This window comes from Cervus elaphus, chromosome 1 (assembly GCF_910594005.1).
Source record: "Cervus elaphus chromosome 1, mCerEla1.1, whole genome shotgun sequence".
NCBI lineage: Eukaryota > Metazoa > Chordata > Mammalia > Artiodactyla > Cervidae > Cervus > Cervus elaphus.
The window spans coordinates 98336757-98363240 of record NC_057815.1 but is presented as its reverse complement, the minus strand read 5'-3'; the positions used below and the strand labels follow the sequence as shown (position 1 = coordinate 98363240).

Genomic DNA, 26484 nt, shown 5'->3' with positions numbered 1-26484 from the left:
GACTGCATGTAATTTCACTCGCCTCTAAGTGAAGGCCCCAAGCTCATGCTTATGTTTTTAAACATAATTTACTGAATCCCTACTAGAAAGATCCTTTGAGCAGAATCCTGTAGAAGACATAGATATAGCGCAATCTTGGGGTAGTCATAAGAATACAAGAGAACTATGAGAGTGTCCGTGATTTCAAAAAAGAAGGAAGTTGAAGAGATATTCCTGAAATACTATTTTAAACTTCTTGAAATAGAAAAAGGAAAAAAAAATGCAGAAGTCAACAAGGGTGGTAAATTTTAGCAGGGGGAAAAAGGCTGGTGAATAACCCCAAAAGTATCAAACACAGTTCAAGGAGAAAGAAGATTGCAGATGTAATCAGGCTTGGAGGAGGGAGGGTAACTGATGGCTTGTGGTCCCACAGTTTCCTTTGCCCACTGAGGGTGAAGCTGTATGTCATGAGTTTATGAAATTAGAAGCGGTGACCGGAGGCATATGAAGGGCAGTAGAGTTTCACTCGCTTCATGAGTCTGTCATAATTTCTACTGTGACTTCTGCATCTCTCCCCTTCCCGGCCTCCTACTTCCCTGTCTCTAGGTAAGTTTTATTCTCTCTCTCTTCACCACGTTCTGTACTCACTGCCACATCCGATCTCGTTAATTGAACAAAGTCCATATCCTCAACACATGTTTAGATTGGAGGGGGGAGTAAGTTGGGCGATTGGAAACAGCCAGACAGAATCGTGGTGGGATTGATTTTTATTCCTTGCCAACTCTTTCGGTCCTTGAGCCCTTGGAGAGCCGTGCAGACTTCTTCCTGGTGACTTACTGAGCTTCTATAATACACAAAGAGAAGGCAAAACGTGTTAGCACCATGGAAGAGCAAGTCCGTTAAATATTAAGCTGTAAAAGGAATTAGTGATCATAAACCGAGACACTAACCTTGATAACAGAGTTTAAATGTGAATTATTTCTTCACCCCCAGAAAGTTCTGATATAGTATTAATATTTGTTGTCATTTTATTATAATTAAGGACACATCCTTTGAGTGTTTTGCATGCCCTTTGTTTTCTGGTGAGTAAATAAGGTAGTAACCACACCTGAGAACATAGGTTGAAGATTGTTTTTCCCTAATTTGGTTCCAAAACTAGGAGTGGTGCAGTGTGTGGGAGAGTCTGCACATTAGCCCGAGTCTTCAGATTGCTGTCTTTCTTTTGAGTCACAGGAGGCAGATGCTAAAGGCGGGTCTCCTTTGCTTACAGCTGAGCAACTTGATGTGTCTTGTTTCACATCTTGTCCTGAATTTTTATCAGACATATAGGCATGATACGTGTCTTGTACTGAGCTTTGGTAGGAAGAACAGTTAGAATCTGGTTTTATGTCTTCTGATTGCAGGTCAGTTGGGCTTTGGCTTATTCTGCAACTCATATCCTCTGATTTGATGTCCCTTGTTTGCACAGCATCTGTTACCACATCTTGTTTTTGACTTCCTGTGGACTGAAGTTCCTGTACTGAGCTTTGGTAGGAGAAACAGTTAAAATCTGACTTCGCATCTTCTGATTGCACGTCACTTGGAGTCTGGCTTTTTCCACAACTCAGCTCCTCTGATTTGATGTCCATTGTTTGCACAGCATCTGTTTCCATAACTTCTTTTTGTATTCCTGTGGATTGAAGGTCTTGTTGGTCTTTATCTTGGTGCTGACTCTCTTGTAGAACATCTTGGGATTGTTCATCTGGATCAGATGGAATAGTGGCATACAGAGTCTGGGTTTCTTGGAATAGAGATCTCTGCTTTCGGGATTCTTTCACTTGTAGATCTTGGGTTTGCCAGGTCTGGAAGTCCCAATTTTGGGAATGCTGCATTTCAAGTTGGCGTTCTCGTTTTTCCCATTCTCTACTTTTCCAGTCTTGAGTTCTCCATTCTTGGGATTGTTGGCCTAAAGATTGCCAGGTTTGGACTTTCCTGTCTGGAGACTGCCAATCATGGTATTCCTGGATTTGCATATCTTGGTATAGCTGTCTTGGGGGTTTCTCCTCTTGGATTCGCAGGTTCTCAGCTTGCTGATCTGGGAGTTGCAGTATGGTTTGACTAACTTGAATTTCCTTATCTAGATATTGCTTTTTTGGAGACAGCCAGCTTTTGATGTGCTTGTCTAGGGAGCTCCTCCTTGGAGACGGTTGGTCTTGAGTGTCCATGTCAAGGGGCTTCTGTTTTGCACACGGACAGCCTTTGCTTTGCTGTAGTTGGGAATGCTGCTTTGATGGTCTCCTGCTCTGAAGTCCCTCCTCAGGTTTCCATTCTTCGGTCATTAACATGACTTCCGATTTAATGTCTTGATATAATAAATGCACAGCTCTCTGTTCTTGAGATTGGACATTCTGTAGTTGAAAATCCAGAGACCGTTGATCTAGGTGTTGCATATCAGAGGACCGCACAGACAGGAACGAGGTGGCTCCAAATGGTATGGCTTGTAATGGCAGGGCTTGTCTTTGGAAAGGGAGGTCTTGGGCAGGCATGTCTGGGGACGGTAGGTAGTCAGATAGCATGTCATGGGACTGTGTGTTTTGTGGTGGTATGCCCTGGGATTGCTTGTCTTGGGATGTGGTTCCATGGGACTCTGTGACATGAGATGTTGACGCTTCAGATAGCAAGTCTTGTTCTGGCGAAGTTTCAGCTCTCGAAGCTTGGGATGGCAAGTCTTGGGGTGGTAAATCATGGACACTTTTTACAGAATAAGATGGAGAAAGTTGGGGTTTGGAGGCTTGGTCCTGCAACAATGGAGTTTTCTCTTCTGGGGATTGTGTGATAGCAGCTCGTAGGTCTTCATCATTCAGTGGTTCAGAATTCATCATGGTTTCTGAGGGCTTTTTCTCTAGGACAGGAGGCAAATGTTTCACCTCCACTTCTTCCCCATAAAGGCTTAAAGTTTGAGGGATGTATTTCTGTTGTTCATCTGCCATAAACAGAGAAGATGTGTTGAAACTATTGCTGCCTCTCCTGCCTGCATGTTGGAAGGTAAACTGATTTTTTGTGACTCTTAACTTGAAGAATGAATAGCCTCCAAAGAAAACAGGTTTTATGTTTGCCGTTGAGTCATCACTTGTAGACTCTTCTTGTAGCTCAAATTGTATGACAGCATTTTCATCAGGAACAGATAGTTCACTCTCTTGAGTAACATCCGAAGGCAAGAAAAACACAATCTATAAAACCAAAGGGCAAGGGAAACAATAGAACAGAATCATCTTTGACATTATTTTCTTCTTGTAGTCCCAAATTATTTTTTCTCTCTGCCTTAAGATAGTAGATAGGAAGTAAAATCTACACGAGGAATCAGAAAACAAACCCAGGACTGCTTTTACCATCAACTCATCAGTTTTGTTTATTTATATTTACCTTTTTTTAATTTATTTTTTGGCCATGCCACACGGCCTGTATGGGATCTTAGTTCCCCGACCAGGGATAGAACTCATGCCTCCTGAAGTAAAGCTTAACCACTGGACCACCAGGGAAGTCCCAACTCACTGTTTTTTTTTTTTTTATGGACAAGTCTTCAGCCTCTATTATCTCATCTGTTGAAGAGTTTATTGAGATTGTCTGGAATAGTCTTCCCATACTTAGGATTTGGCTCAGATGGTAAAGAATCTGCCTGTGGTGAAGGAGACCAGGGTTCGATCCCTTGGAGAAGGACATGGCAACCCACTCGAGTGTTCTTGCCTGGAGAATCTCATGGACAGAGGAGCCTGGCAGGCTACAATACATGAGGCCGCAAAGAAGTGGGATTGAGCAACTAACACTTTCACTTTCTAAGATATTTTAAATTATCTACTCAATATTCATGTATTCAGGTTTATAATGATTTACTTATCACCTACTATAGATGAACTGGATGCTTGAGATCAAACATAGTCAAAGTGGGTTTTTCCCTATAACTGTGCTCAGGATTATAGATAGGTCAAGATATAAATGGATAACAATACAGTTTGTCAAATGCTATTATAGAACTAGGTACTGTGTGCTTCATGAGAATGTAGAAGAGGACCTAATTCTGAGAGAGCCAGCAAAGAATTCACTGAAGAAGAGATATTTGGTCTGTGTCCTGATGGATGAACAGAAATTCCTTGGGTGTAAAGGTAAGATGAAGGAAGAAAGGAACGGAACCAAAGTCCAGGGAGAGGGAAGAGTGAATACGAAAACATAAGGCAGGGGTGTAGCAAGTGTGATGGCAGGGGGTGAGCAGGGAGATGTTGCTAGACGGTGCGTAGGTCCTGTGGGCCAAATGCGTCCTTTCAGAACCGGACACTGAAACCTCATTTCCAGTGTGTGGTGTTGCAAGTTAGAATCTGTGGCAGGTGGTTAGACCATGACTGTGAAGCCCTCATAAATGAGATTTGTGCCCTTGTAAAAGGGACGCCCAAGAGCCCTGTGATTTGTCCTTTCTTCCATGAGAAGACTGCCATCTGTGAACCAAGCAGCAGGTCCTCACTAGACCCAGAATCTGCTAGCACCCTGATCTTGGTCTTCCCAGCTCCCAGAACTGTGAGAAATACATTTTTGTCATTTAAGCTACCCAGCCTTTCGTACGGGGCTTCCCAAGTGGCTCAGTGGTAAAGAATCCACCTGCCCAATCAGGAGCCGCACGAGATCAGGTTTGATCCCTGGGTTGGGAAGAGCCCCTGGAGGAGGGAATGGCAGCCTGGTCCAGAATTCTTGCCTGGAAAGTTCCATGGACAGAGGAGCCTGGTGGGCTGCAGTCCATAGAATCGCAGTCGGACATGGAACGAGTGCGGAGCACACGTGTGTGCACACACACCTTCACCACAGCATCCCAGCTGGACTAGGACAAAGTCTGTTACGAACAAGTGGGATCGCTGCTGTAACCAATACCCAAAGATGCAGAAGCAGATTTGGAACCGGGTAATGAGTAGAAGTGGGAAAAGCTTTGAGGGGCATGCTAGAAAAGGCTTATATTATTGTGAATGAACCATTAGGGGCAATTCCAGTGACAGCCCAGGAAGAAAAAAAGGAGAGCTGGGGAGCAAACTTCAGTCTCAGAGAACACCTTAGTAATCCTGAATGAAGTGTGGGTAGAAATATGGATGATAAAGGTCATTCTGATGAGGTCTCAGACAGAAATGAGGAAAATGTTATTGGAAACCAGGAGGTGGTGATCTTAGTATAATGTGGCTAAGAACTTGGCTGAACTGTGTTTACATTCTAGTATTCTGTGGAAGATAGAACTTGCAAGCAATGAAGTTTAACAGTTAGAACTGGACATGGAACAACAGACTGGTTCCAAATAGGAGAAGGAGTACGTCAAGGCTGTATATAGTCACCTTGCTTATTTAACTTATATGCAGAGTACATCATGAGAAACGCTGGGCTGGAGGAAGCACAAGCTGGAATCAAGATTGCCGGGAGGAATATCAATAACCTCAGATATGCAGATGATACCACCCTTATGGCAGAGAGTGAAGAGGAACTGAAAAGCCTCTTGATGAAAGTGAAAGAGGAGAGTGAAAAAGTTGGTTTAAAGCTCAACATTCAGAAAACTAAGATCATGGCATCTGGTCCCATCACCTCATGGGAAATAGATGGGGAGACAGTAGAAACAGTGTCAGACTTTATTTTGGGGGGCTCCAAAATCACTGTGGATGGTGACTGCACCATGAAATTAAAAGACGCTTACTCCTTGGAAGGAAAGTTATGGCCAACCTAGATAGCATATTAAAAAGCAGAGACATTACTTTGCCAACAAAGGTCCGTCTGGTCAAGGCTATGGTTTTTCCAGTGGTCATGTATGGATGTGAGAGTTGGACTGAGAAGAAAGCTGAGTGCCAAAAAATTGATGCTTTTGAACTGAGGTGTTGGAGAAGACTCTTGAGAGTCCATTGGACTGCAAGGAGATCCAACCAGTCCATCCTAAAGGAGACAAGTCCTGGGTGTTCATTGGATGGACTGATGCTGAAGCTGAAACTCCAATACTTTGGCCACCTCATGCGAAGAGTTGACTCATTGGAAAAGACCCTGATGCTGGGAGGGATTGGGAGCAGGAGGAGAAGGGGACGACAGAGGATGAGATGGCTGGATGGCATCACCAACTCGATGGGCATGAGTTTGAGTAAGCTCCGGAAGTTGGTGATGGACAGGGAGGCCTGGCGTGCTGCGGTTCATGGGGCCGCAAAGAGTCGGACACGACTGAGCGACTGAACTGAACTGAACTTCTAGGTGAAGTGTTGGAGGTGAGGCTTGGCTTCTACTCATGACTTATAGTAAAATGTGAGAAGAGAAAAATGATTTAAAGATGGAATTGTTAAGCCAAAAGGAAGTGGAACTCTGTGGTTTGGAAAATTCTCAGTCCATCTGTATTGCAAAAAAATGAGAACATTTAAGGGTAGATCAAGTGGGGACTTCCCTTGTGGTCCAGTGGTTAAGAACCCACTTTCCAATACCGAGGACACAGGTTTGATCCCCGGTCAGGGAACTAAGATCCTGCATGCCACAGAGCAGCTGAGCCTGTGTGCTCTGAAGCCCACACGGCACATCTAGAGAGCCCACGCACCGCAGCTAAAGAAGCCCATGAGCTGCAACAAAGACCCAGCCAGCCAGCCAAAAACAAGAGAGTAGACTAAGCGACTGATTTGATAAGCAAAGTACTGTGGATCAGCTTTCTCACCAGTAGCCAGAAGCGATTCTCCAAGACAAAGGAAGAATGACCCCCAAAGTCATCCGAGATCACCAGGGCTGCTACTCCCACCACAGACCCTGAGCGCAAGGGTCCCTGACGAACGTTTCCAAAGGATGGACCAACTCGCAGGTTCAGGCAGAGTCGAGAGGCCCTCACCTCGTGCCTTGAGATGGGGCCAAGACTGAGAGCTGCTGCAGGCACTGTGCCCAGCAGACCCACAGGGACGTGGCTACCGCCCCCTCGGTTTCAAAACACAGAGCCACGGGCGCAGGACCCCAAGCCGGCAGCCACAGGCATGGGGCCCCAGCCCAAGCGAGCCACAGCGCCCAGGGGGAAGTGGCCACGGGGTCTTCCTGCTCAGCTGTGGGGCTGAGGTCCTCCCAGTGAGCTTGGGAGACAGAGCATCACCTAGGAAGACCTTTCTTTCGCCTTAAGGTTTAAGTCGTTTTGTTTGCAGTGTCAGGTTTGAGATTTCCTTGAGACCTATCTGTCCTTCTTTCCCGTTTCTCCCTTTAGGAATGGGAATGCGTATCCCATGCCCATTCCTTTGCTGTATTTTGGAAGCTTGGTTTCATAAACTGTTTGGTTTCACAGGTTCCCAGCTAGAGGGAATTTGCCTCAGGTTAAGCCATATCTTAACTCTCACCTGTATTTAATTTAGATGATGTTTTAGCTGAGACTTTGGACTTAGACTTTAAAGTTGATGCGGTAACAAGAAAGAACTTTTGGGGGCTACTAGGATAGAAAGGATGTATTTTTCATATGAGAAGGACATGAATTTTGGAGGGGGCAACGATAGAAATTAATGACAGATGGGGAAACAGTGGAAACAGTGAGAGACTTTATTTTCTTGGGCTCCAAAATCACTGCAGATGGTGACTGCAGCGATGAAATTAAAAGACGCTTGCTCTTTGGAAGAAAAGTTATGACCAACCTAGACAGCATATTAAAAAGCAGAGACAGTACTTTGCCAACAGAGGTCCGTCTAGTCAAAGCTATGGCTTTTCCAGTAGTCATGTATGGATAGTTGAACTACCAAGAAACCTGAGCACCGAAGAATTGATGCTTTTGAACTGTGGTGTTGGAGAATACTCTTGAGAGTCCCTTGGACTGTAAGGAGATCCTAACAGCCCATTCTAAAGGAAATCAGTCCCGAATATTCATTGGAAATACTGATGTTGAAGCTGAAACTCCAATACTTTGGCCACCTGATGCAAAGAACTGACTCATTTGAAAAGCCTCTGATGCTGGGGAAGGTTGAAGGTAGGAGGAGAAGGGGACAACAGAGGATGAGATGGCTGGATGGCATCACTGACTATGAGTTTGAGTAAGCTCTGGGAGTTGGTGATGGACAGGGAAGCCTGGAGTGCTGCAGTCCATGGGGTCACAAAGTGTCAGACACAGCTGAGCAACTGAACTGAAGGATGGAAATTAATTAATTTTCATTAATCTCCAATGTGATTATATTTGGAGGTGTGGCCTTTGGGTGATACATTATATCATGAGAACCATGCCGTCATGAATGGGGTTAATGACCTTATAACAGAGACTTCAGAGGCCCACTGGCTCCTTCTGCCATATGAAGACACAGTGAGAAGACATAAACCAGGGAATGGGCTCTTACTGGACTCTGAACCTGCTGGAGCCTTGATCTTGGACTTACCAGCCTGCAGACCTCCAAGAAATAAAATTCTGCTGTTTGAGTCACCCAGTCTGTTTTCTTTGTATGTTTGTTTGTTTGTTTTTTAAATAGAAGTCTAGTGAACTTCCAGATGTTCAAGCTGGTTTTAGAAAAGGCAGAGGAACCAGAGATCAAACTGCCAACAACTGCTGGATCATCGAAAAAGCAAGAGAATTCCAGAAAAACACCTATTTCCGCTTTATTGACTATGCCAAAGCCTTTGACGGTGTGGATCACAAAAAAACTGTGGAAAATTCTGAAAGAGATGGGAATACCAGACCACCTGACCTGCCTCTTGAGAAACCTATATGCAGATCAGGAAGCAACAGTTATAACTGGACATAGAACAACAGACTGGTTCCAAATAGGAAAAGGAGTACGTCAAGGCTGTATGTTGTCACCCTGCTTATTTAACTTATATGCAGAGTACATCATGAGAAATGCTGGGCTGGAGGAAGCACAAGCTGGAATCAAGATTGCCAGGAGAAATATCAATAACCTCCCTTATGGCAGATGACACCACCCTTATGGCAGAAAGTGAAGAGGAACTAAAAAGCCTCTTGATGAAAGTGAAAGAGGAGAGTGAAAAAGTTGGCTTAAAGCTTAACATTTAGAAAACTAAGATCATGGCATCTGGTCCCATCACTTCATGGGAAATAGATGGGGAAACACTGGAAATAGTGGCTGACTTTATTTTTCTGGGCTCCAAAATCACTGCAGATGGTGATTGCAGCCATGAAATTAAAAGACGCTTACTCCTTGGAAGTAAAGTTATGACCAACCTGGATAGCATATTAAAAAGCAGAGACATTACTCTGCCAACAAAGGTCCATCTAGTCAAGGCTATGGTTTTTCCAGTGGTCATGTATGGATGTGAGAGTTGGACTGAGAAGAAAGCTAGGTGCCGAAGAATTGATGCTTTTGAACTGTGGTGTTGGAGAAGACTCTTGAGAGTCCCTTGGACTGCAAGGAGATCCAACCAGTCCATCCTGAAGGAGATCAGTCCTGGATGTTCATTGGGAGGACTGATGTTGAAGCTGAAACTCCAGTACTTTGGTCACCTGATGTGAAGAGCTGACTCATTGGAAAAGACCCTGATGCTGGGAGGGATTGGGAGCAGGAGGAGAAGGGGACGACAGAGGATGAGATGGCTGGATGGCATCACCGACTCAATGGACATGGGTTTGGGTGGACTCCGGGAGCTGGTGATGGACAGGGAGGCCTGGTGTGCTGCAGTCCATGGGGTTGCAAAGAGTCAGACACGACTGAGCGACTGAACTGAACTGAACAGAGTCAGAAGAGACTACAGTTTTACATGATGAAGCAGCTGGACCCCTAAGTGATTAAATGACCTAATTGTGGTGACCCAGTGGATGGATGACAGGCTCAGAATGTGACTGTCCACATTCTCACATTAGCATTCCCCACTGTTCTAATTTGTTTCCACAGCTATATGTCATCCTTGTTGGAGGGCGTTTATGTGAAGATAACTGGTACTTTAAGGGAGATGTTTGAATTTTTACTTATTCCCAAAGCTCCATTTCATTATAATTCATTCATTTGTTAAGAGAGCAGTTTGGAGCCATGAGTTATAGCTTATCTCACTTTATTTAAGTGCTATGATTTTAGTAAGTTTACCAGGTGCTAAGCAAGGCTCCAAAGTCATGTCAGCTAGTTGTTATGACATCTGTATGAGGTTATTATCCTTGTTTTATGACTTAAAGAGTTAGTTTCAGAGAGCTTTTAAGTGATCCAACTGGTGTCAAGAGCTGTTAACTTGTGAACTTGGATTCATACGCTGAAGTAGAATTACAGGTCCCATGCTTTCCTATTTAACCACTCTAACCTATGCTTCCTTGTAAGAACCACTTCAGTTATACCTTACTTCAGAGTGGTTGCAACTGAAGACTGTAAGAAATAATGTTTTTAGGTACCATGGTGGGCACAGTGGTGGGCACAGTAAATATTAAGAGTTCACTTCCTTTTCCTCTTCTTGAGATCAGGGTACATATTATATAATATATTTACATCTTCTATTGCAGCTTGCATATTGCTGTGCAATTACAAAGCTCTGTTGGTAGAATTAAATTGGATAGTTACTCAGTGTGAGCAACTTGTTTTAATATTGTTCCTAGAGTGTCCCACAGAGTTTTATAATCTTCTGTACTTGTATCAAGAAAAGAGCAATGCACCAGGTATTTGGGCTCAGATAATATAATAAAAATGTTACATGTGAGTTGAAACTTTACATTTATACTTATTTATAATAAAAGATTCTCTGCAAACTAGGATAAATTTAGTCCATGAATACCCTATAGGGTAACATCATATTTAAGGATAAACTGTGACATTGTTTTACCCTAAGATTGGAAACAAGGAAAGGTTGGGTATGCTCAGCATTCAAAAAAAAAATGTCCAGGAGGCTCTACACAGTTCAGTAAGTCAAGGAAAATAAGGAACACATTTGTAAATAAAAGTGTCTTTACTGGAAAAATAGATGTCTATCTAGAAAAGTCTAGGAAATCAATAAACAAGCTACTAGAGTTAATAAGTTTTATAAGGTCATAACATACCAATATATAAAAATAACTCCATTTCTCTTTCTAGGAATGGACATCTGGCAAGTAAAATTTTTAAGTGCCATGTACAATAGCAAGAAAAAACATGAAATACTTAGGGGTGAATTTAACAAAATATGCACTGAAAACTACAAACTATTGCTCAGACAAATGGAAGGAGATATAAGAAAATGTAAACATATCATAGACATTGATAAGAAGACTGAATATTATGAGTAAGCAATTTTCTCCAGATCATTTATAGGTTCAACAGAGCTCCAATCAAAATCCCAGGAAGATTTTTGTAGGAACTGATAGTTTCTAAAACATATATGGAAATCTTGAACACCTAGAACAGCCAAAAAGTATTTTGAAAAAGAACAAAGACGATGTACCCTACTTGATTTTAAGAATTACTCTAGAGAAATCACAGGGAAGAAGGCAGAATAGGAAACCCCTGGAATCTGTCTATTCATCTACGCAATAATCATACTAGCAGAAACTGAACTAACTATTTTGAAATTCTGGAGTCTGAACACTTGCAGCTTCCAAAGGACCTCTCGGCTGCTAAACTGGCAAGTTACGTCAGCCAGTTTCAGCATTCAGAACAGCAGCGACCACTCATCTCCCACTCCCAGCCCCTGGTGGGAAACTGGGCGATGACCACCCATGTTCCTGGTGTGACCTGCTGGAGTCAGGATGGGCAATCAGGCCCTTGTCTCCCAAATACCCGGTTTCCGTGTTTTGATTGTAGATCAGTGCTTCTCATCACTGAGGTGCAAGTGCAGAGGCTGGATGCTGTTGTTTCAGTCCGTATCGGCTGAGGCAGCTTTGCGGGAAGTTACCCCTATCTTCAACTATTTTTGTTTTGATTTGATGTTCAGAAGCAATTATGTATATGTGAGAATGCTAAAGCCCACCATACAGACCCAGGAAAAGACACATGCCGAGAAAAGTCCTGAGACGCTCTTAAGCTTTCAGCCTCAGGCTATTCTCTGGCACAGAGATGCTCTACAACAATAAAAGCAAACAAGCCCTCTCCCTGAGAAAACCCAGAGGAAAAGGGAGGGTCTGATTCCAAGGGTTCATACATTATAAGATTCAGGTGTCCGGTTTTCGACAAAATAAACCTCAAGGTCTACAAAGAAACAGAAAAATACGGTTTATTCAGGGGTGGGGGTTGTTTAGTCACTAAGTCTTGTCTGACTTGCAACCCTGGGGACTGTAGCCTGCCAAGCTCCTCTGCCCATGGGATTCTCAGGCAAGAATACCGGAGTGGGCTGCCAGCTCCTTCTGCAGGGGATCTTCCCAACCCAGGGATCAAACCCGGGTCTCCTGCATTGCAGGTGGATGGACTCCTTACTGACTGAGCCAACAAAACAAATGAGCAGAAACTGTACCTGAGGAAGTCCAGACTTCAGATATACTAGACAAACACTTTAAAACAACTCTGTTAAAGACCCTAGAAGAGCTGAAGGAAATCATGTGCAAACATAGCAAAATGATATATGAACAAAATGAAGACATAGATAAGATACAAATTACAAAACAGAACCAAAATACTTTCTAGAGCTGAGAAACTTAATAAAAATGCACACCAGAGGGGTTCAGAAGTTGATCTGAGCAGTCAGAAGAAATAATCAATGAACTTGAAGATAGGACAATTGAAATTATTGGGTCTGAGGGACAGAAAGAAGAAATGGTTAAGAGAAGTGAACAGAGCCTATGGGACCTGTGAGCTATGAGCAAGCAGACCAACACATGTATCGCGGAGATCTCAGAAGAAAAGGGGAAAGAGGCAAAAATAACATTCAGAGAAATAATGACTGAAAATTTACCAAATCTGGTGAAAAATATTCATCTACAAATCTAAGAAGCTCAATGAACTTCAAGCAGGATAAATTCAAAGGGACACACACCAAGGCAACTTTTAATTAATCTGTTGAAAGACAAAGAGAATCTTTTAAACAGCAAAAGTGCCTCATCACATATGAGGAGACCTCAATTAGATTATTAATTTATTTCATATGTAAAATAAAGATTCTTTAATAATTTAATTAAGATTAAGTTGTGTTAGGTGATTGTAACAATAACTAACATAGTGAACATTCAATAAATGTAAGCTATAGTGATTATTATGAATACTATTGGTATCACTTAAATAGCTTTCTTCCTCTCTGTTGAGGGGGTTGTTTCACAGAGCTTTATGGCCCAGGTATCAGCTCCCCATGTTACAATAATATGAATCCCCATTAGTCTTGTTTTTCATTTTCTTCGACAGGGAGGTACGGAGTTAAGTCTGAACAGGGAGACTATGGATGGCAGATAGAGGCGTAAAAAGCAACATGGTGTGTCTCCACGTGCGGAGTGAGCCGTCAGTTTTAAGTCTGTCCCTCCTTGATCTTCCTAAACTTAGAAATTGTAATTCAGCACCGGAGACTACAGCTCTGCTCACTTAACAGGCTGGAGGTCACCTTGACGTGTCCCAGTAGGAATCCATACTCACAAACATCACTGAACGCACCTCGTTTGAATTTGCCCAGCAGTTGCTTCTAAAGGAGGCGATCGTCACAGCAATGCTGAGCTCTGCTATGCTAATGATCAGTAAGACCGACAAAATTCCCTGTAAATAATGGAGATAAATATACGGCATTTGGAATGAAAGTCATTTTAAAGATATAAACCAAGGACCAGTTACACAGTATGACCAAGCATGGGAAAGCCCATGTTTTAGATGTGTCTGGAGCCATCAGTGATTGAACGGTTTTCATCCTGTGTGTGTCTTTCTGATAAGCAGGGATAGTGAACTCCAGTGCCTGTAGAGGCACCGGACAGCCATCTCAAATGGGTGAAACAGGAGGGGAGAAAGGAGAGGAGAGGTATATCCCTTAGTATCCGTTACTCAGGTCCAGGCAATAGTTGCCATGTGGGAATGTGGGGACCTTGATGCCTCGCAGTCTTCTCATCCCTAAGGCAGTTGTATATGCACACTGTTAGTGTGAAACTTTCCAGTTATTTGTTCACTTCTGTGAACCACATGGAACATACTTTGTGTTTGGCGTAGCCTATAGATTGCCATTTTGCACACTCTGCTTTAAGGTGATGTTTAGTTACCTTAAAGTAGGGAGAAGTAGCAGGGAATAGCATGGTGTCCAAAAAGTTTAGCCTTTGGAAACAAGAAGAGATGGCTGCGGTTGGGTCTGCTTTTACACTTAACCCTGGACAAGAGTCTGTCTAAATTTTGATTTCCCTGCAACACAGCCAAAAGTTTAAATATTCTCCTTTTATTTGTTTATTTACTTTTTTGAGAAAACCACAATATATGCAGCAGAAAGGCCACCAACTCCAGTATTCTGGCTTGGAGAATTCCATGGACTGTATAGTCCATGGGGTTGCAAAGAGTTGGACATGACTGACTTTCACTGTGAATTTACCAGCTTCAGCTGGTGAACAAGATGGTCTGACCTTGGTCTTTGTGGAACTTCCGTCATTGTAAGGGAGGCAGACAGTGACAAATAATTAGGCAATTATTTGCCTCACTAAATTATGATAAGTGCTATGAAAAAACATGGGAGCTAGGTACTACTATTGATATAATGGGAGACCTGCCCTGGGATGGGCAGAGGTGTGATCAGGAAGCACCCTCTTAAAGACATGAGGTTTGAGATTACAGAATGAGGAGGAGTTCAGCGGGTGGTGGGAAAAGATAGGTGCTGGGCTGGGGAACATTTGAAGAAAGAAAAAGTGGTCTAGACCCCTTAAAGAATTCTAGAAGGTGGCGGGGGGAGCATGTAGCGAGGATGACGGCCTGGAATAATGCTAGAAAGTTAGGCCAGATAGATGTGTTAGAGTCTTATAAATCTTTTAAGATTTGGGTCTAAATTCTGTGTTTAACAGGAAGCCATTGAGTAATTCTGTCCAGCTGTGCATTTTTAAGTGACGACTTTAGCTGCAGTGTAGACAGTGGATTGGTGTTTGGGGCAGAAGTCAGTCCAGGAGATGTGTAAAGCCCACTGTTCCTGGATATTTTTAGTTTGTTTTTGACATTTGGGTCGTGTTCAACAAGGAATTGTGAAGTGATGTACATAGGAGGTCTTGGAACAGAGTCTCCTGGATTCTGAATGCAGGAGCTAACTAATGCTCTGATGCACATCTGTGCCGGGCAGGAACAGAGTTCTGTTCATCTGGGGATTTAACCTCAGAAGACAATTTCTTCCTGGTATATACTAACGTAATGTACAGTGGTGGCCTCCTGTCTACTAGGAAAAGGGATAAGGCTAATAATGGAGCATCACGTTCTTGGTCCAATTAGGATTTTGTCTCTTACATTGTTTTCTGACTTTCCTTAGTAACCTTTTATGAGTCTAATTCTGTAATTTGTTTCAGAACATATCAGAGTACACTAGGCTCACTTTAATGGGTAATCATGAGGATTAAACAAGACCTCATATTCAGTAACTGATAGCTGTTTTCCTTCTTTATTGAGGGAGATAATTTCCCATGATCCCACTTCACTTCTATCCACCCAAGTCAAATCTCATTAACATTCAAGGACAAAAGCCTTCAATATTCGATTTATTGGGATTGAATGAAAGCCCAGGATTTGCTTAGAGAGCAGAAAGAAAGGACTTTTGGAATTGCTGACATGCATAAAAATAATGTCATTGAATACTTATCAGATTAATACTTAAAATAACCCATATATTTTCTGGTAAAGATATGGTTTGTCTCTTGTAATGAGTAAAACTCTATATATAATGATTTATGTTCTAAAATTATTAAAAAACACTTTATTAAATGTCTTAGACACCTTCTCCAACTATATTTAGCATTAACTGAGCAAACTTTTTAGATCATTCTACTCCTTAAGAAGACTGATAAGGTAGAATTGAATCCAACCCCCATCAATACCAATAGGAAGAGCTAAAACCTATTGGCCCCTTACACCGTGCCTCGTCACGCTCCAGTGTAAGTAATTGTCACAGCACACCAGTGAGGTGGGCAGTCTTAATGTCTTCATTTTTCAAATGAGGAAAATGGAGGCTCGGAGAAGACAAAATACTACGCTAGGGTTGCAAGCTTTTAAGTGACAAAGGAAAGAAAGAAAGAAAAGTGAAGTCGCTCAGTCGTGTCCGACTCTTTGCGACCCCATGGACAGTAGCCTGCCCCAGGCTCCTCCGTCCATGGGATTTTCCAGGCAAGAGTACTGGAGTGGGTTGCCATTTCCTTCTCCAGGGGATCTTCCCGACCCAGGGATCGAACCCAGGTCTCCCGCATTGTAGGCAGACGCTTTCCTGTCTGAGCCCCCAAGGAAGTAGATACAAGTGACAAAACCCCGAGTCAAATCCAGACTCCATGGCGGTTCAGTCACACTGGCTCTTCTCAACAGTGAGCTCAAATGCTGAGGCAACCTCGACTAGAGGAGTCAAAAGTAATGGGTCAATGCATCATGAACATTGTCCACACAAGACGATACAGGTTCGTTGCCCAGAATGAGGCCGCTTACATTGTAAAGGACTCTACTTATCACACATATTCCTTCAAGGGAAGGCCCCTGGCAGTATCTGTGTTGGTATCTGTAGCTGATGATGGTGAGAAAGATTCCAGCCACCGCGACCATGGAACTGATGAGATTCAGGCTCATGGCACCTTGTCCCTGGAAAATAGTTCAAAAAATAACAACAAAGTAAATAAACACTTTGCAGGAATGTCTTTGTGCTTTTATTTTTCCAGATACCCCTCAGGGAGGAATTGCTCCATCACTATCCTGAATTCATCAAAGTCATAAGCCAGACCAAGTTTTAGAATAAGCCTGGGAGCTAAGGAAGCCATCCGGTTAGCAGGGGCGAGCTGCAGTTGTGTGCATATTCGGCTGGGTCCTACTCTTTGCAGCCCCGTGGACTGTAGCCCACCAGACTCCTCTGTCCATGGGATTCTCCAGGCAAGGTTCCTGGAATGGGTTGCTATTTCCTACTCCAGGGCATCTTCCCGACCCAGGGATTGAACCTGCATCTCTGTGTCTCCTGCAGTGGCAGGCGGATTCTTCACCACTGTGCCATCTAGGAAGCCCCTGGGGTGCTCTGTGGTTAATGCTAAAGAAAACGTTCTTTCTATCCTAATGTGTCATCTTTCATAATCTACAAGCAAAATTGTGTGTTAGAGAGAATATTGGCCTTGTAATTAGAACTGATTTTTCAGTCCTAGCAAACTAGGACCCTATACACATCAACAAATCTCTTGTAATTTCCATTTCTGCTTTTACAAGTGAGAGAGGTGTCACCTAACTTTAGGGCATATCTGCTTGTTTTTTTAATAAATATTTCATGTGGGTCAGCTGCATGTCAGGTGCTGCATTAAGCCCTGGAGACACAAAGGGAAACACAAAAGATGAGGTCCTGCCTTCCTGTGGCTTACATCACCCCCTAGAGGAGTCAAACCATAAGCAACCAAATCAATAACGTATTTGCAGATGGCAATGAATGTGGACTGAGATTTAATGGTTTCCTTCCTTTTGCTCTCACTTTTTGAACCTGCAAGCTATTAAAAGTTCAGATAGCCCCACCAATTTCCTATTCCCTTTACTTCCTTTTTTTTTTTATTTCGTTTTGTTTAGTTATATAACTCTTGAGTTCCTTTGAAGGAAGACAGGTGTCATTCATTACCAACCCCAGCATGGATATTCCTCTTTTAAAAGAAAAACAAAGAAAAGTCTCATATCTCATTTCCGTGGATGATTACTATACTTGATTGTGTTACGTCTGTTGGGGTGGGAAGTGCAGTGATACACTTATACATTTACACACCCTGTCCTATCCAGGAGGACTTGTGACTCTGTGCCATAACTTGGAAGTATACCTATGATTTTAATGTTTGCCCCAAACACAGATCTTTTTCTGCCAACAGGGATTCTGGCAGAAAATACCTAGGGGCGCATGGATACACCATCTCATTCAGTCCTCAGCCTTGTGGTCCCTTCAAGGCTCTGTTTTGGCTCCCAGAGGACGTTTCATGGACTAACATCTCTGACGCAACAACCCCTCAGGTGTATTCTGCTTTACAGTTTACAGAGAGGGTACACAGCCTTGGTCTCCTCTCATCCTCGTGACAGTTTCACGATGTAGGCAAACCCCCGTTAGTCCCCACGTCACAGATGAGCAGGATTCAGGGATCACATGATTTCGAATTCGGAGAAAGAGCTCTGATGGAGCCAGATCCCACACTGCCAAGGTTAGCACTGCTATCCCCGTGATGTAATGGTCTGCCTCCATCTCCGTGAGCCGTGGGTAGGTCTGCCTTATCCTTGGTATATTCCTCAGCTCCAAAAGGAAGCCAGTGCAGAGAAGAAAGACAGCTGAGGCTTCCTCTGCATCGTCCGTGTGTATTTCCACGGGCAGAGGGAGACGGAGGCCTTCGTCCCCGCTAGAACTCCCCTGTGGTTTGTTGCTATCTCTGGAGGATATTGGCAGAAGACCATAAAGAAAGAGTCAAAATGGCTTTGAGAGAACGCCTACTTCTCCAGGGCCTTAAAAAAATCAGACTGCTTAGAAGGGCATGTAAACATTTAACTATCATTTTGTCTTATATGTGGTATTTTATTAAATCTTCAAAATAACCCTTCAGATTTGACACAGCAATGAATGGTGGCCTGGATTCAGCCCTGGAGTAACCCGGCATCAGCGCCAGACTCTTCCCTGCAGACCTTGGGCAGACCCCAAAGAGAAGACTCTGCCGTTGCTGGGGTGTGTGTGTGTGTGTGTGTGTGTGTGTGTGTGTGTACGCGCCCGCGCTCAGTCACTCAGTTATGTCTGACTCTTCTGTGACCCCATGGACTGCCTGCGAGGCTCCTCTGTCCATGGGATTCTCCAGGCAAGAATACTGGAGCGGGTTGCCATTTCCTCCTCCAGGGGATCTTCCTGACCCAGCGCTCTAACCCGCATCCCCTGCACCACCTGGGGAGCCCGTTGTTGGGGAGGGGGGTGATAACTGGGATCCTGGGGTTGACGTGGGTTACAGTAGGGTTTATACACCTTGACACAATAAATATTTGGATACAGTTTTTTGTTTTCTTTTACTATCGCTCATATTTTAAAATGTTTAGAAACATCCCTGGTCTCTACCCACTAGATAACAACAGTACTCCTCACCCCACCAGCCCCCGGTTGTGACAATCAAAAATGTCTTCAGCGTGGGGCTTCCCCGGTGGTCCAGTGGCTAAGCCTCCGGGCTTCCACTGCAGGGGGCGTGGGTTCCATCCCTGGTCAGGAACTAAGATCCTGCATGCTGCGCTTGGCAGCCAGGAAAAAACAATAGTGTCTTCAGGCTTTGTCTAATACCTCTGGGGGCAGAGCTGGGGGAGGCACAAACTTACTCCCAGTTAAGCACTGTTCAGTTAGAGGGATGTAAAAATGGTCTTTCATAAGCAACTCCTTTGGTTGATTTGACCGAGGCAATGGCACCCGGTGGAAGGCCGCGGGGCTCATGCTGACTGCCAAATAGCAGTGACCTGAGCTGCACATTTGATGGGCAAAGATTTTCCTGGAAGGTCCTTTGTTACCCAAGGCTTTCCACCCAAAGATGGCCTAAAAGAAGTAGACAGTTTTAAACCGCACAGAAGTGACAAAGTGACTTACCATGCACTTGTCATTACTGTTGGCGCCTGTGAGGTACCCTGTAACAGTAAACTGTTAGGGAGAAAAGAGAGAGGTTAACAGGTGATGGTGTGTTTGACTGCCCTACAGCATGACTTCCCTTGGAGAGTACACCATAACTGACACGTCTGTGACCCTCCCAGACCTTCCGTATCTGGTCTCTCCCACCAGGGAAGGACAGTGGGCGCTGACTTAAGAGGAAATCCTGTGCTGGCCGTGCTCGGCATCAACAAGGGCTCTTTGCCAGCGTCAGGTGGGTGAGGCAGGCGCTGCTTTAGGGCCCAAAAGGTACCACCCCGCTGGGCTCCAAAAGAAACACAGTCTTGGGCGCTGGGCCTGGAATAGTGAAGGCAACTCTGTCTGCTCGGAGTAAGTACAGGGCCTGGAATCTAGTGTTATCTGACCCACTCATTTATATGAAACAAAGAGCCTAGCTGTTGTTTAGTCACTCAGTCGTGTCCGACTCTTTGCGACCCCATGGACTGTAGCCTGCCAGGCTCCTCTCTCCATGGGACTCTCCAGGCCAGAATATTGGGTGGGTTGCATTTCCTTCTCCAGGGGCTCTTCCCAACCCAGGGATTGGACACACATCTCTTGGAGAAGAGGGCATCAGAGGATGAGATGGCTGGATGGCATCACCGATGCAATGGATTTGAACTTGGGAAAACTGCCTGAGATAGTGAAGGACAGGGAGGCCTGGCATGCTGCAGTCCACAGGGTCACAAAGAGTCGGACACGACAGGGCGGCTGAACAACAGCTTCCGCATTGCAGGTGGATTCTTAACCACTGAGCTCCCGGGAAGCCCAGAGAGCTTAGTACCACACAGGAAAAATGAGACCCCTATCCCCCAAGGTGGGGGTCCATATTTTTTTTAATGTTCCAATAATGAGAACCTCTGTGATGGGAATTGGTTTTCCACTTTGGGGATATTGGGCCTTGGAGTCAAGGACCTTGAGAAGACATGTAGGATCAGAATGTTACCTCTGACACCTCCTTCAGCTTCACCTCCCACCTTGGGTCACCATCAGGCTCGTTCTACTTCCAGGTCATTCTCGAAGCTGTCCACCTTCATCTTTGCTGGTGCCCTCTAGAGAGTTCAAGGTACCACCTCTCCATTCCTGGAATCTTGCAGCCTCCCCCCCCGCCCCGCTGATTCTCCCAGATCTGCTGTTAGCATCCTTGGGCTCATTACCCACTCAGGGGACATAATATTTTAGAGATAACAAGTCTTCAGATCTTACTAACCTTGCTCTAGCATTAAAGCTCCACATTCTGTTTACGGCCACAAGGGTTGGCACGACCTGGTTCCAGTCTACATTTTTGGCCTCATTTTATGCCACTGCAACAGACTCATTGTCTTCTTCCTGCTGCTCTTCCCCACATCAAGGCCTCAGCTCATGCTTCACTGTTGCCGAGAGTGAGCTTTCTTTCTACTTTACGCAGTGAACACCCGTGTGCAAAGCACTTCCCTGGCCTCCCAGCACAGGTGAGTTTTCCATTAAATCTTCACCTGATACCTGGAACTCCTCCGTGTGCGTAGCACAAGCGTAATAACATACCTGTGGAGTTACTTTCACTTTTTCATTTATAACCTGCCTATTAGATGCCGAACCCTGTCTATTTCTAAGAGCAGTTCATCACTTCTCTCAAAGAGGGCCTAGTCTACCTGTGCCCTGAGCGCCTAGGGCCCTCCTGCAGATGTACGGGTACTCAGTAAATATCTTTTCCGTGAAGAGTGGAGCTTTAAAAAGTAATGTGCCTGACCCTCACTGTCATTCGCGCATGCCGATCACACAGTATCCTACGGGAATGTCCTCTCGTGACGGGGGAGTGAGGAGTCGGTCCGTCTGGTTTTCTGTATGTGCACTTTGAAAATCACGTTCCGTCTTATGTTATTGGCATTTGGGAAACGAAAACTAGCAGTACTAGTAGGTGTCTCAGAAAAGGTGTGGAATATTTATGCTTATCAAAAGAGAACAGGGTTTTAATAGAGACAGTTGTCTCATTTCTTCATTATTTCATCCATCTGTGCACTGAGCGATTCATTCATTCACGCCTGCTATGCAGCAAGCATGATTCTGAGGTCTGAGAATGTAACAACAACGATAACAGACAGCATTCTTGCCCTCTTGGGACTGTAGGTTTTGATGGCGGAAGCTCTAATGAGTCTACCCTTAAATATGATGGCATAAGATTAGGAACCAAGGCTGTGGGGATTGAACAGATGTAGCTCTGCACTAGGAATTATATATATGATTCTTTTATTGGTTGGATGAATGACATTCATAAAACTATCTCCAGGCATAATGAAGCAGTTGAACCATAATAATGTATTAAAATTCTCCTTAAGCTTTGAGAGGCTGTGATTGTGAGTGCTAGCCAGATAGGTTTAAATTTACTACCTACTCCCAAATTCCATTTTCTTATTTACAAAGGGAAAAGTAGGATATATACCCATCTAACCTCCCGGATCGGCAGTAAGGAGCAAATGACTTACTATACACACGAGGGCCGGGAAACTTTTCAACATTGCACACCTAGGAGCGGTTATCGCCATGAGGATGGTGGTATTGCAGTGACCAGAATGGAATCAGTTCTCTTGCCATGGAGGGGATTCACTATCTTGGGGTGGTCTATCAAGGGTCTATCACCCCTATCAAGGGGTGGCCTCCTTGGGGACCACCTGCATGGGATTCATTATCTCAGGACCGGAGTAAATTCAAACCAGTCTTTATGGTAATTGCTCCAAAGCTCCTAACAATACTCACAATAAATGCTCCCCAAAATGGATATCCTGTCAAGAAAACCAGGGGGAACCTTTGGGCGAAGTTGAAGTAATTGAACGCAAATATAGCTCCGATGCCGGCAGTGATCAGGGCAAGCAGGACCTGGGCAGCCTGTGAAGAGAAGAATGGGCCGGTGAGGCCGCGCGGCCCGGGCTCTCTGGAGCCTCCCAGGCGCGTAGGCACCGTCCCTAGAACGTCGCCCCCTGCCTGCGTGCCTTCGCCTCCTGTTTACCGACCACTCAGGTTTTCAGGAGGCCCAGCGGCCTCCCTGCCCTGGCTCACCGGTGTCCGTGTCCGAATCCTTCATGCTCACCCTTCCTGTTGACCGTCTCTGGGGTTATCAGGCCGTCTTGCATCTCACAGGTTTGAGCATGCGTCTGGCTCTCCCTCTGGACCTGCGGCCCCCCGCCTTTTCGGCACCAGGGACCCTTTCGTGGAAGACAGCTCTTCCACAGACGGGAGGGCTGGGGAGGACGGTTTGGGGATGCTTCTCCAAGGAGGCGCGAAACCTCAGTCCCTCACAGGCGCGGTCCACAGCCGCCTTCGCACTCTGATCTGACAGGTGATGCCGAGCAGCGGGGGCTGCTGGAAACACAGGTGAAGCCTCGCCCGCCCGCCCGGGCCTCACCGCCTGCTCTGCCGGCCGTCCCTCGCAGACCATGGGCTGCTACGGACCCCTGCCCTAGACGGCAAGCTTCTCGGGGACGCCGATTCCAAACTACTCACCCTGACACTCTCTCCCCTTCTGTAGAACCAGCCTCCTGTTACCATCCTCACCCCAACACACACACACATTTTCCACATTAAATACAGCCTTTGAGAAATATGGCAACCAATCCATACTCTTGCCTGGAAAATCCCATGGACGGAGGAGCCTGATGGGCTATATAGTCCATGGGGCCGCAAACAGTGGGACACGACTGAGCGACTTCACTTTCACTTTCTTTTCTTTCTGATTTGAGAATTACAGCCTCAGTCCAGCGCTCTGAAAGTTTATGAAGTTCCCTGAGCTGGAGCAGAGAGGTTGGGGTGAGGTTATGTCCCACCTCTTGATGCAAAGGCCTGTCCAGAGCCGAGAGTGACCCCATGGGCCTCAGCCCGTTAGGGTTAGGGAGAGGGGAGCGAGGTGGTCCTGGGGGCCCCGGGGCTTTCCTCAGCGCCGAGTGTCTCCGCTTCCCTTCTGGCGTCTGGGTTCCCCCAGGCCACACCTCTGTGGCCTGGGTCACAACTGTCCCCGTAGTGTTCGGATTCTTGTACTGAGGATGGAGGCTGTGCACACAGATTTACTCCAGTCTATTTATGACAGATTGTGTATGTGCGTGTCAATACTGCAGTTCCCTATGAGCTTTGAGGGTGGTTTTCAAAGAGCTCCCAGTGCCTGTAACAACACAAAGGCGATGTTTAACTTCACCTCTAAAGGCTTTTAGCTCCAAGAGAGGTGCTCCCACAGCCCAAGGTCGCTTCTTTAATGAGACATTTAGACAAGTGGCACGAGTTTCCTCCATCCCCCTTGCTGGGATTCAAAGATGATCACTGGGTCCTCCTGAAACAGGCCAGGGATTTCCTCGGCATTAGTGGTTTTATTTGTGACAGTTGAACGTTCTATTTCTCAGAGTTAAATAAGCCCTCAGAAGCATTTCTGAGACATGAGCAAACCCTGCATGTTTCTAAACAGAACTTTATTTCCCTTGTTGATCAAAACATAGGGACGGTTTTCGACAACCTAGAGGAGTGGGAGGGGTTAGGAGGTGGGAGGGGGCTTCAGGAGGGAGGGGACATATGTGCACATACGGCTGATTTGTGTTGATGTACGGCAGTGAAAGTGAAAGTCGTGCAGTCGTGTCCGACTCTTTCCAACCCCATAGACTATACACGCCCCATGGAATTCTCCAGGCCAGAACACTGGAGTGGGGAGCCTTTCCCTTCTCCAGGGGGATCTTCCCAACCCAGGGATCAAACCCAGGTCTTCTGCATTGCAGGATGTATGGCAGAGGCTGACACAATATTGTAAAGCAATTATCTCTCAGTTAAAAATAAATAAATACTTTGTGAGAGGTAGGGAAATGGTCTTGTAGGCTATGTGTTGGCTCCTCTACTGAATATCCAATTATATGTACACGCTCGTGACTTAGAAGGCTGCAGGGACTGCCCTGGTAGTTCAGTGGCTAAGAATCTGCCTTGCAATGCAGGGGACGCAGGTCCAGTCCCTGGTCAGGGAGTGGAGATCCCACATGCCAAGGAGCAACGAAGCCCACAGGCCACAACTACCGAGCCCACGAGCCATGACTAAAGAGTCCATGCGCCACAACAGAGACCCGCCTGCCAAAACTAAGACCCAAGGCAGCCAAATGGCAACGAAAATGAACAAATACACAGAATATCTCTTTTTAAAAAGAGTATAAAAAGAAGGATGCATTTTAGATGACAGATGAGGGAAAACTGGGGGGATCAATGTCTTCTCTGAAAAAGCATCTCTGCAAACATACTTGGAGAAATAACTTGTGGTCTCCTTTCCAGGAAGACCCATGAGTGGGAGAGGACTTACCCCCAAGACTTTTGGCTCTCCCTTCAGGAATTCCAGCAGAGAACTATGAGGTCCATAGGGAAGTGCAGTCAATACAGTTTCATTTGCTTGTACATTGATGACGTGGGTTGATCTTTTGACCTCAGATGATGATTCCATGATTCAATGGCAAAACTCTATGAAAAAAAGTGGGTGAATAAACATTGCAGCCAAAATCATGGTCTGCCATCAGTCACACAAGGAGTCCTCGGCAATGAGCCCTTAGCGATTACTCAGCACTAGAACCACAGAATCACAGTCATTGAGTCACAGAGTCCTAGAATTCTAGAGCATCTTCTTCTGTCTTCCTGGTGAAGGATCCAGTTAATCTGGAAGACTTGCTTTCTTGTCCACTTTGTAAACAGAGGGTCAACACAAAATAAATAGGTGGTGTACCAACAAGTCCCAGTGCCTATGTTCATGAGCTAGGAAGGAACTAAACGATGAAATATCCACGATGTTCCTGGCACTGTGGAAGGTGTTTTGTTTTGACATGTATTCACATTGATTCTTTTAACATTTCTACCATACTGAAAATGGGGGACAGAGAGGTTAAATGGTTCAAGGGCACATACCAAGGGACGGGAAAGGACACAGACTCTGCCTGTCTGTCTCCAAAATCTGCGGCAACCATGCTGCCGCCCTCTTTCAGAAGGAGTTTCCCACTTGTAGTTGACTAATTGTCTCACTACTGTTTAGCCATCTTTCTTTCTAGCATAAAAATCAGTACATAAAGGTATTGGACCAGATGTAGTTGCCACTTTCATAGAGTGTAATTTTAGCTTTCAAAAAGACAGGTAAGATGAAGTCAAGTCAGAGTCTTCCTGGTTTAAGCTATGCAAATACAATTAAAACAATATAAAATTCCATATGGAATTTTGCTTTCCATGTTTGTGTGTGTGTGTGTGTGCATGCACGTGTGTGTGAAAGTCTCTCAGTCATGTCCGACTCTTTGCAACCCCATGGTCTGTAGCCTTTCAGGCTCCTCTGTCCGTGGAATTCTCCAGGCCAGAATACTGGAGTGGGTAGCCATTCCCTTCTCCAGGGGATCTTCCCAACCCAGGGATCTAAACCAGGTCTCCTGTATTGCAGGTGGATTCTTTACCATCTGAGCCACCGGGGAAGCCCAGCATAGGGCTGTTGTGAGAATTAAATGAGATAATCTGCATAGCACATTCTTGTAAGTGTTGGTACTATCACCATTGTAGTGAAGAGCAGGTGGGTTGTGGGGGAGAAAGGGCGTCTGAATCTAGTGTTACGCTTAGTTGCTCAGCCGTGTCCAGCTCTTTGTGACCCCCGTGGACTGTAGCCCTCCAAGCTCCTCTGTCCATGGAGATTCTCCTGGCAAGACTACTGAGGTGGGTTGCCATGCCCTCCACCAGGGGATTTTCCCAACCCAGGGATCGAACCCAGGTTTCCGCATTGCAGGCGGATTCTTTACCATCCGAGACACCAGGGAAGGCTTTTTTTTTTTTTTAACTTTTAAGAAATGTTTATTCATTTACTTACTTTATTTTTGGCTGTGCTGGGTCTTCACTGCCGAGCCGTCTTTTCTCTGTTGCGATGAATAGGCG

General features: G+C 45.0%; 1 protein-coding gene and 1 long non-coding RNA gene across 2 annotated transcripts; one reads left to right on the top strand and one right to left on the bottom strand.

Moving 5' to 3' along the window:
- The first annotated feature begins 363 nt into the window (after window positions 1–363).
- Window positions 364–18953, top strand: LOC122701584. The gene is made up of 3 exons (XR_006343098.1): window positions 364–585; window positions 17816–17954; window positions 18533–18953. It is a non-coding gene; the product is annotated as an uncharacterized LOC122701584 (long non-coding RNA).
- Window positions 752–26484, bottom strand: MS4A14 (membrane spanning 4-domains A14). Its single transcript, XM_043914592.1, has 7 exons — window positions 26420–26484; window positions 24893–25047; window positions 22330–22458; window positions 19543–19593; window positions 16419–16568; window positions 13437–13535; window positions 752–3188 (listed from the first exon to the last, which is right to left on the bottom strand). Exons 2-7 carry the CDS (start codon window positions 25028–25030, stop codon window positions 1170–1172), a joined length of 2586 nt encoding a protein of 861 aa, XP_043770527.1. The 5' UTR covers window positions 25031–25047; window positions 26420–26484; the 3' UTR covers window positions 752–1169.

What these genes read in the sequence shown, in the direction of transcription:
- MS4A14 (XM_043914592.1), bottom strand. Translation starts at nt 25,030, where the DNA reads ATGGAATCATCATCTGAGGTCAAAAGATCAACCCACGTCATCAATGTA. An exon ending in ACAGTAATGACAAGTGCATG is followed by an intron (nt 16,569 to 19,542) that starts GTAAGTCACTTT and finishes ACTATTTTCCAG; the next exon opens with GGACAAGGTGCCATGAGCCT. An exon ending in GCTGGGCAAATTCAAACGAG is followed by an intron (nt 3,189 to 13,436) that starts GTGCGTTCAGTG and finishes TTGGTTTTATAG; the next exon opens with ATTGTGTTTTTCTTGCCTTC.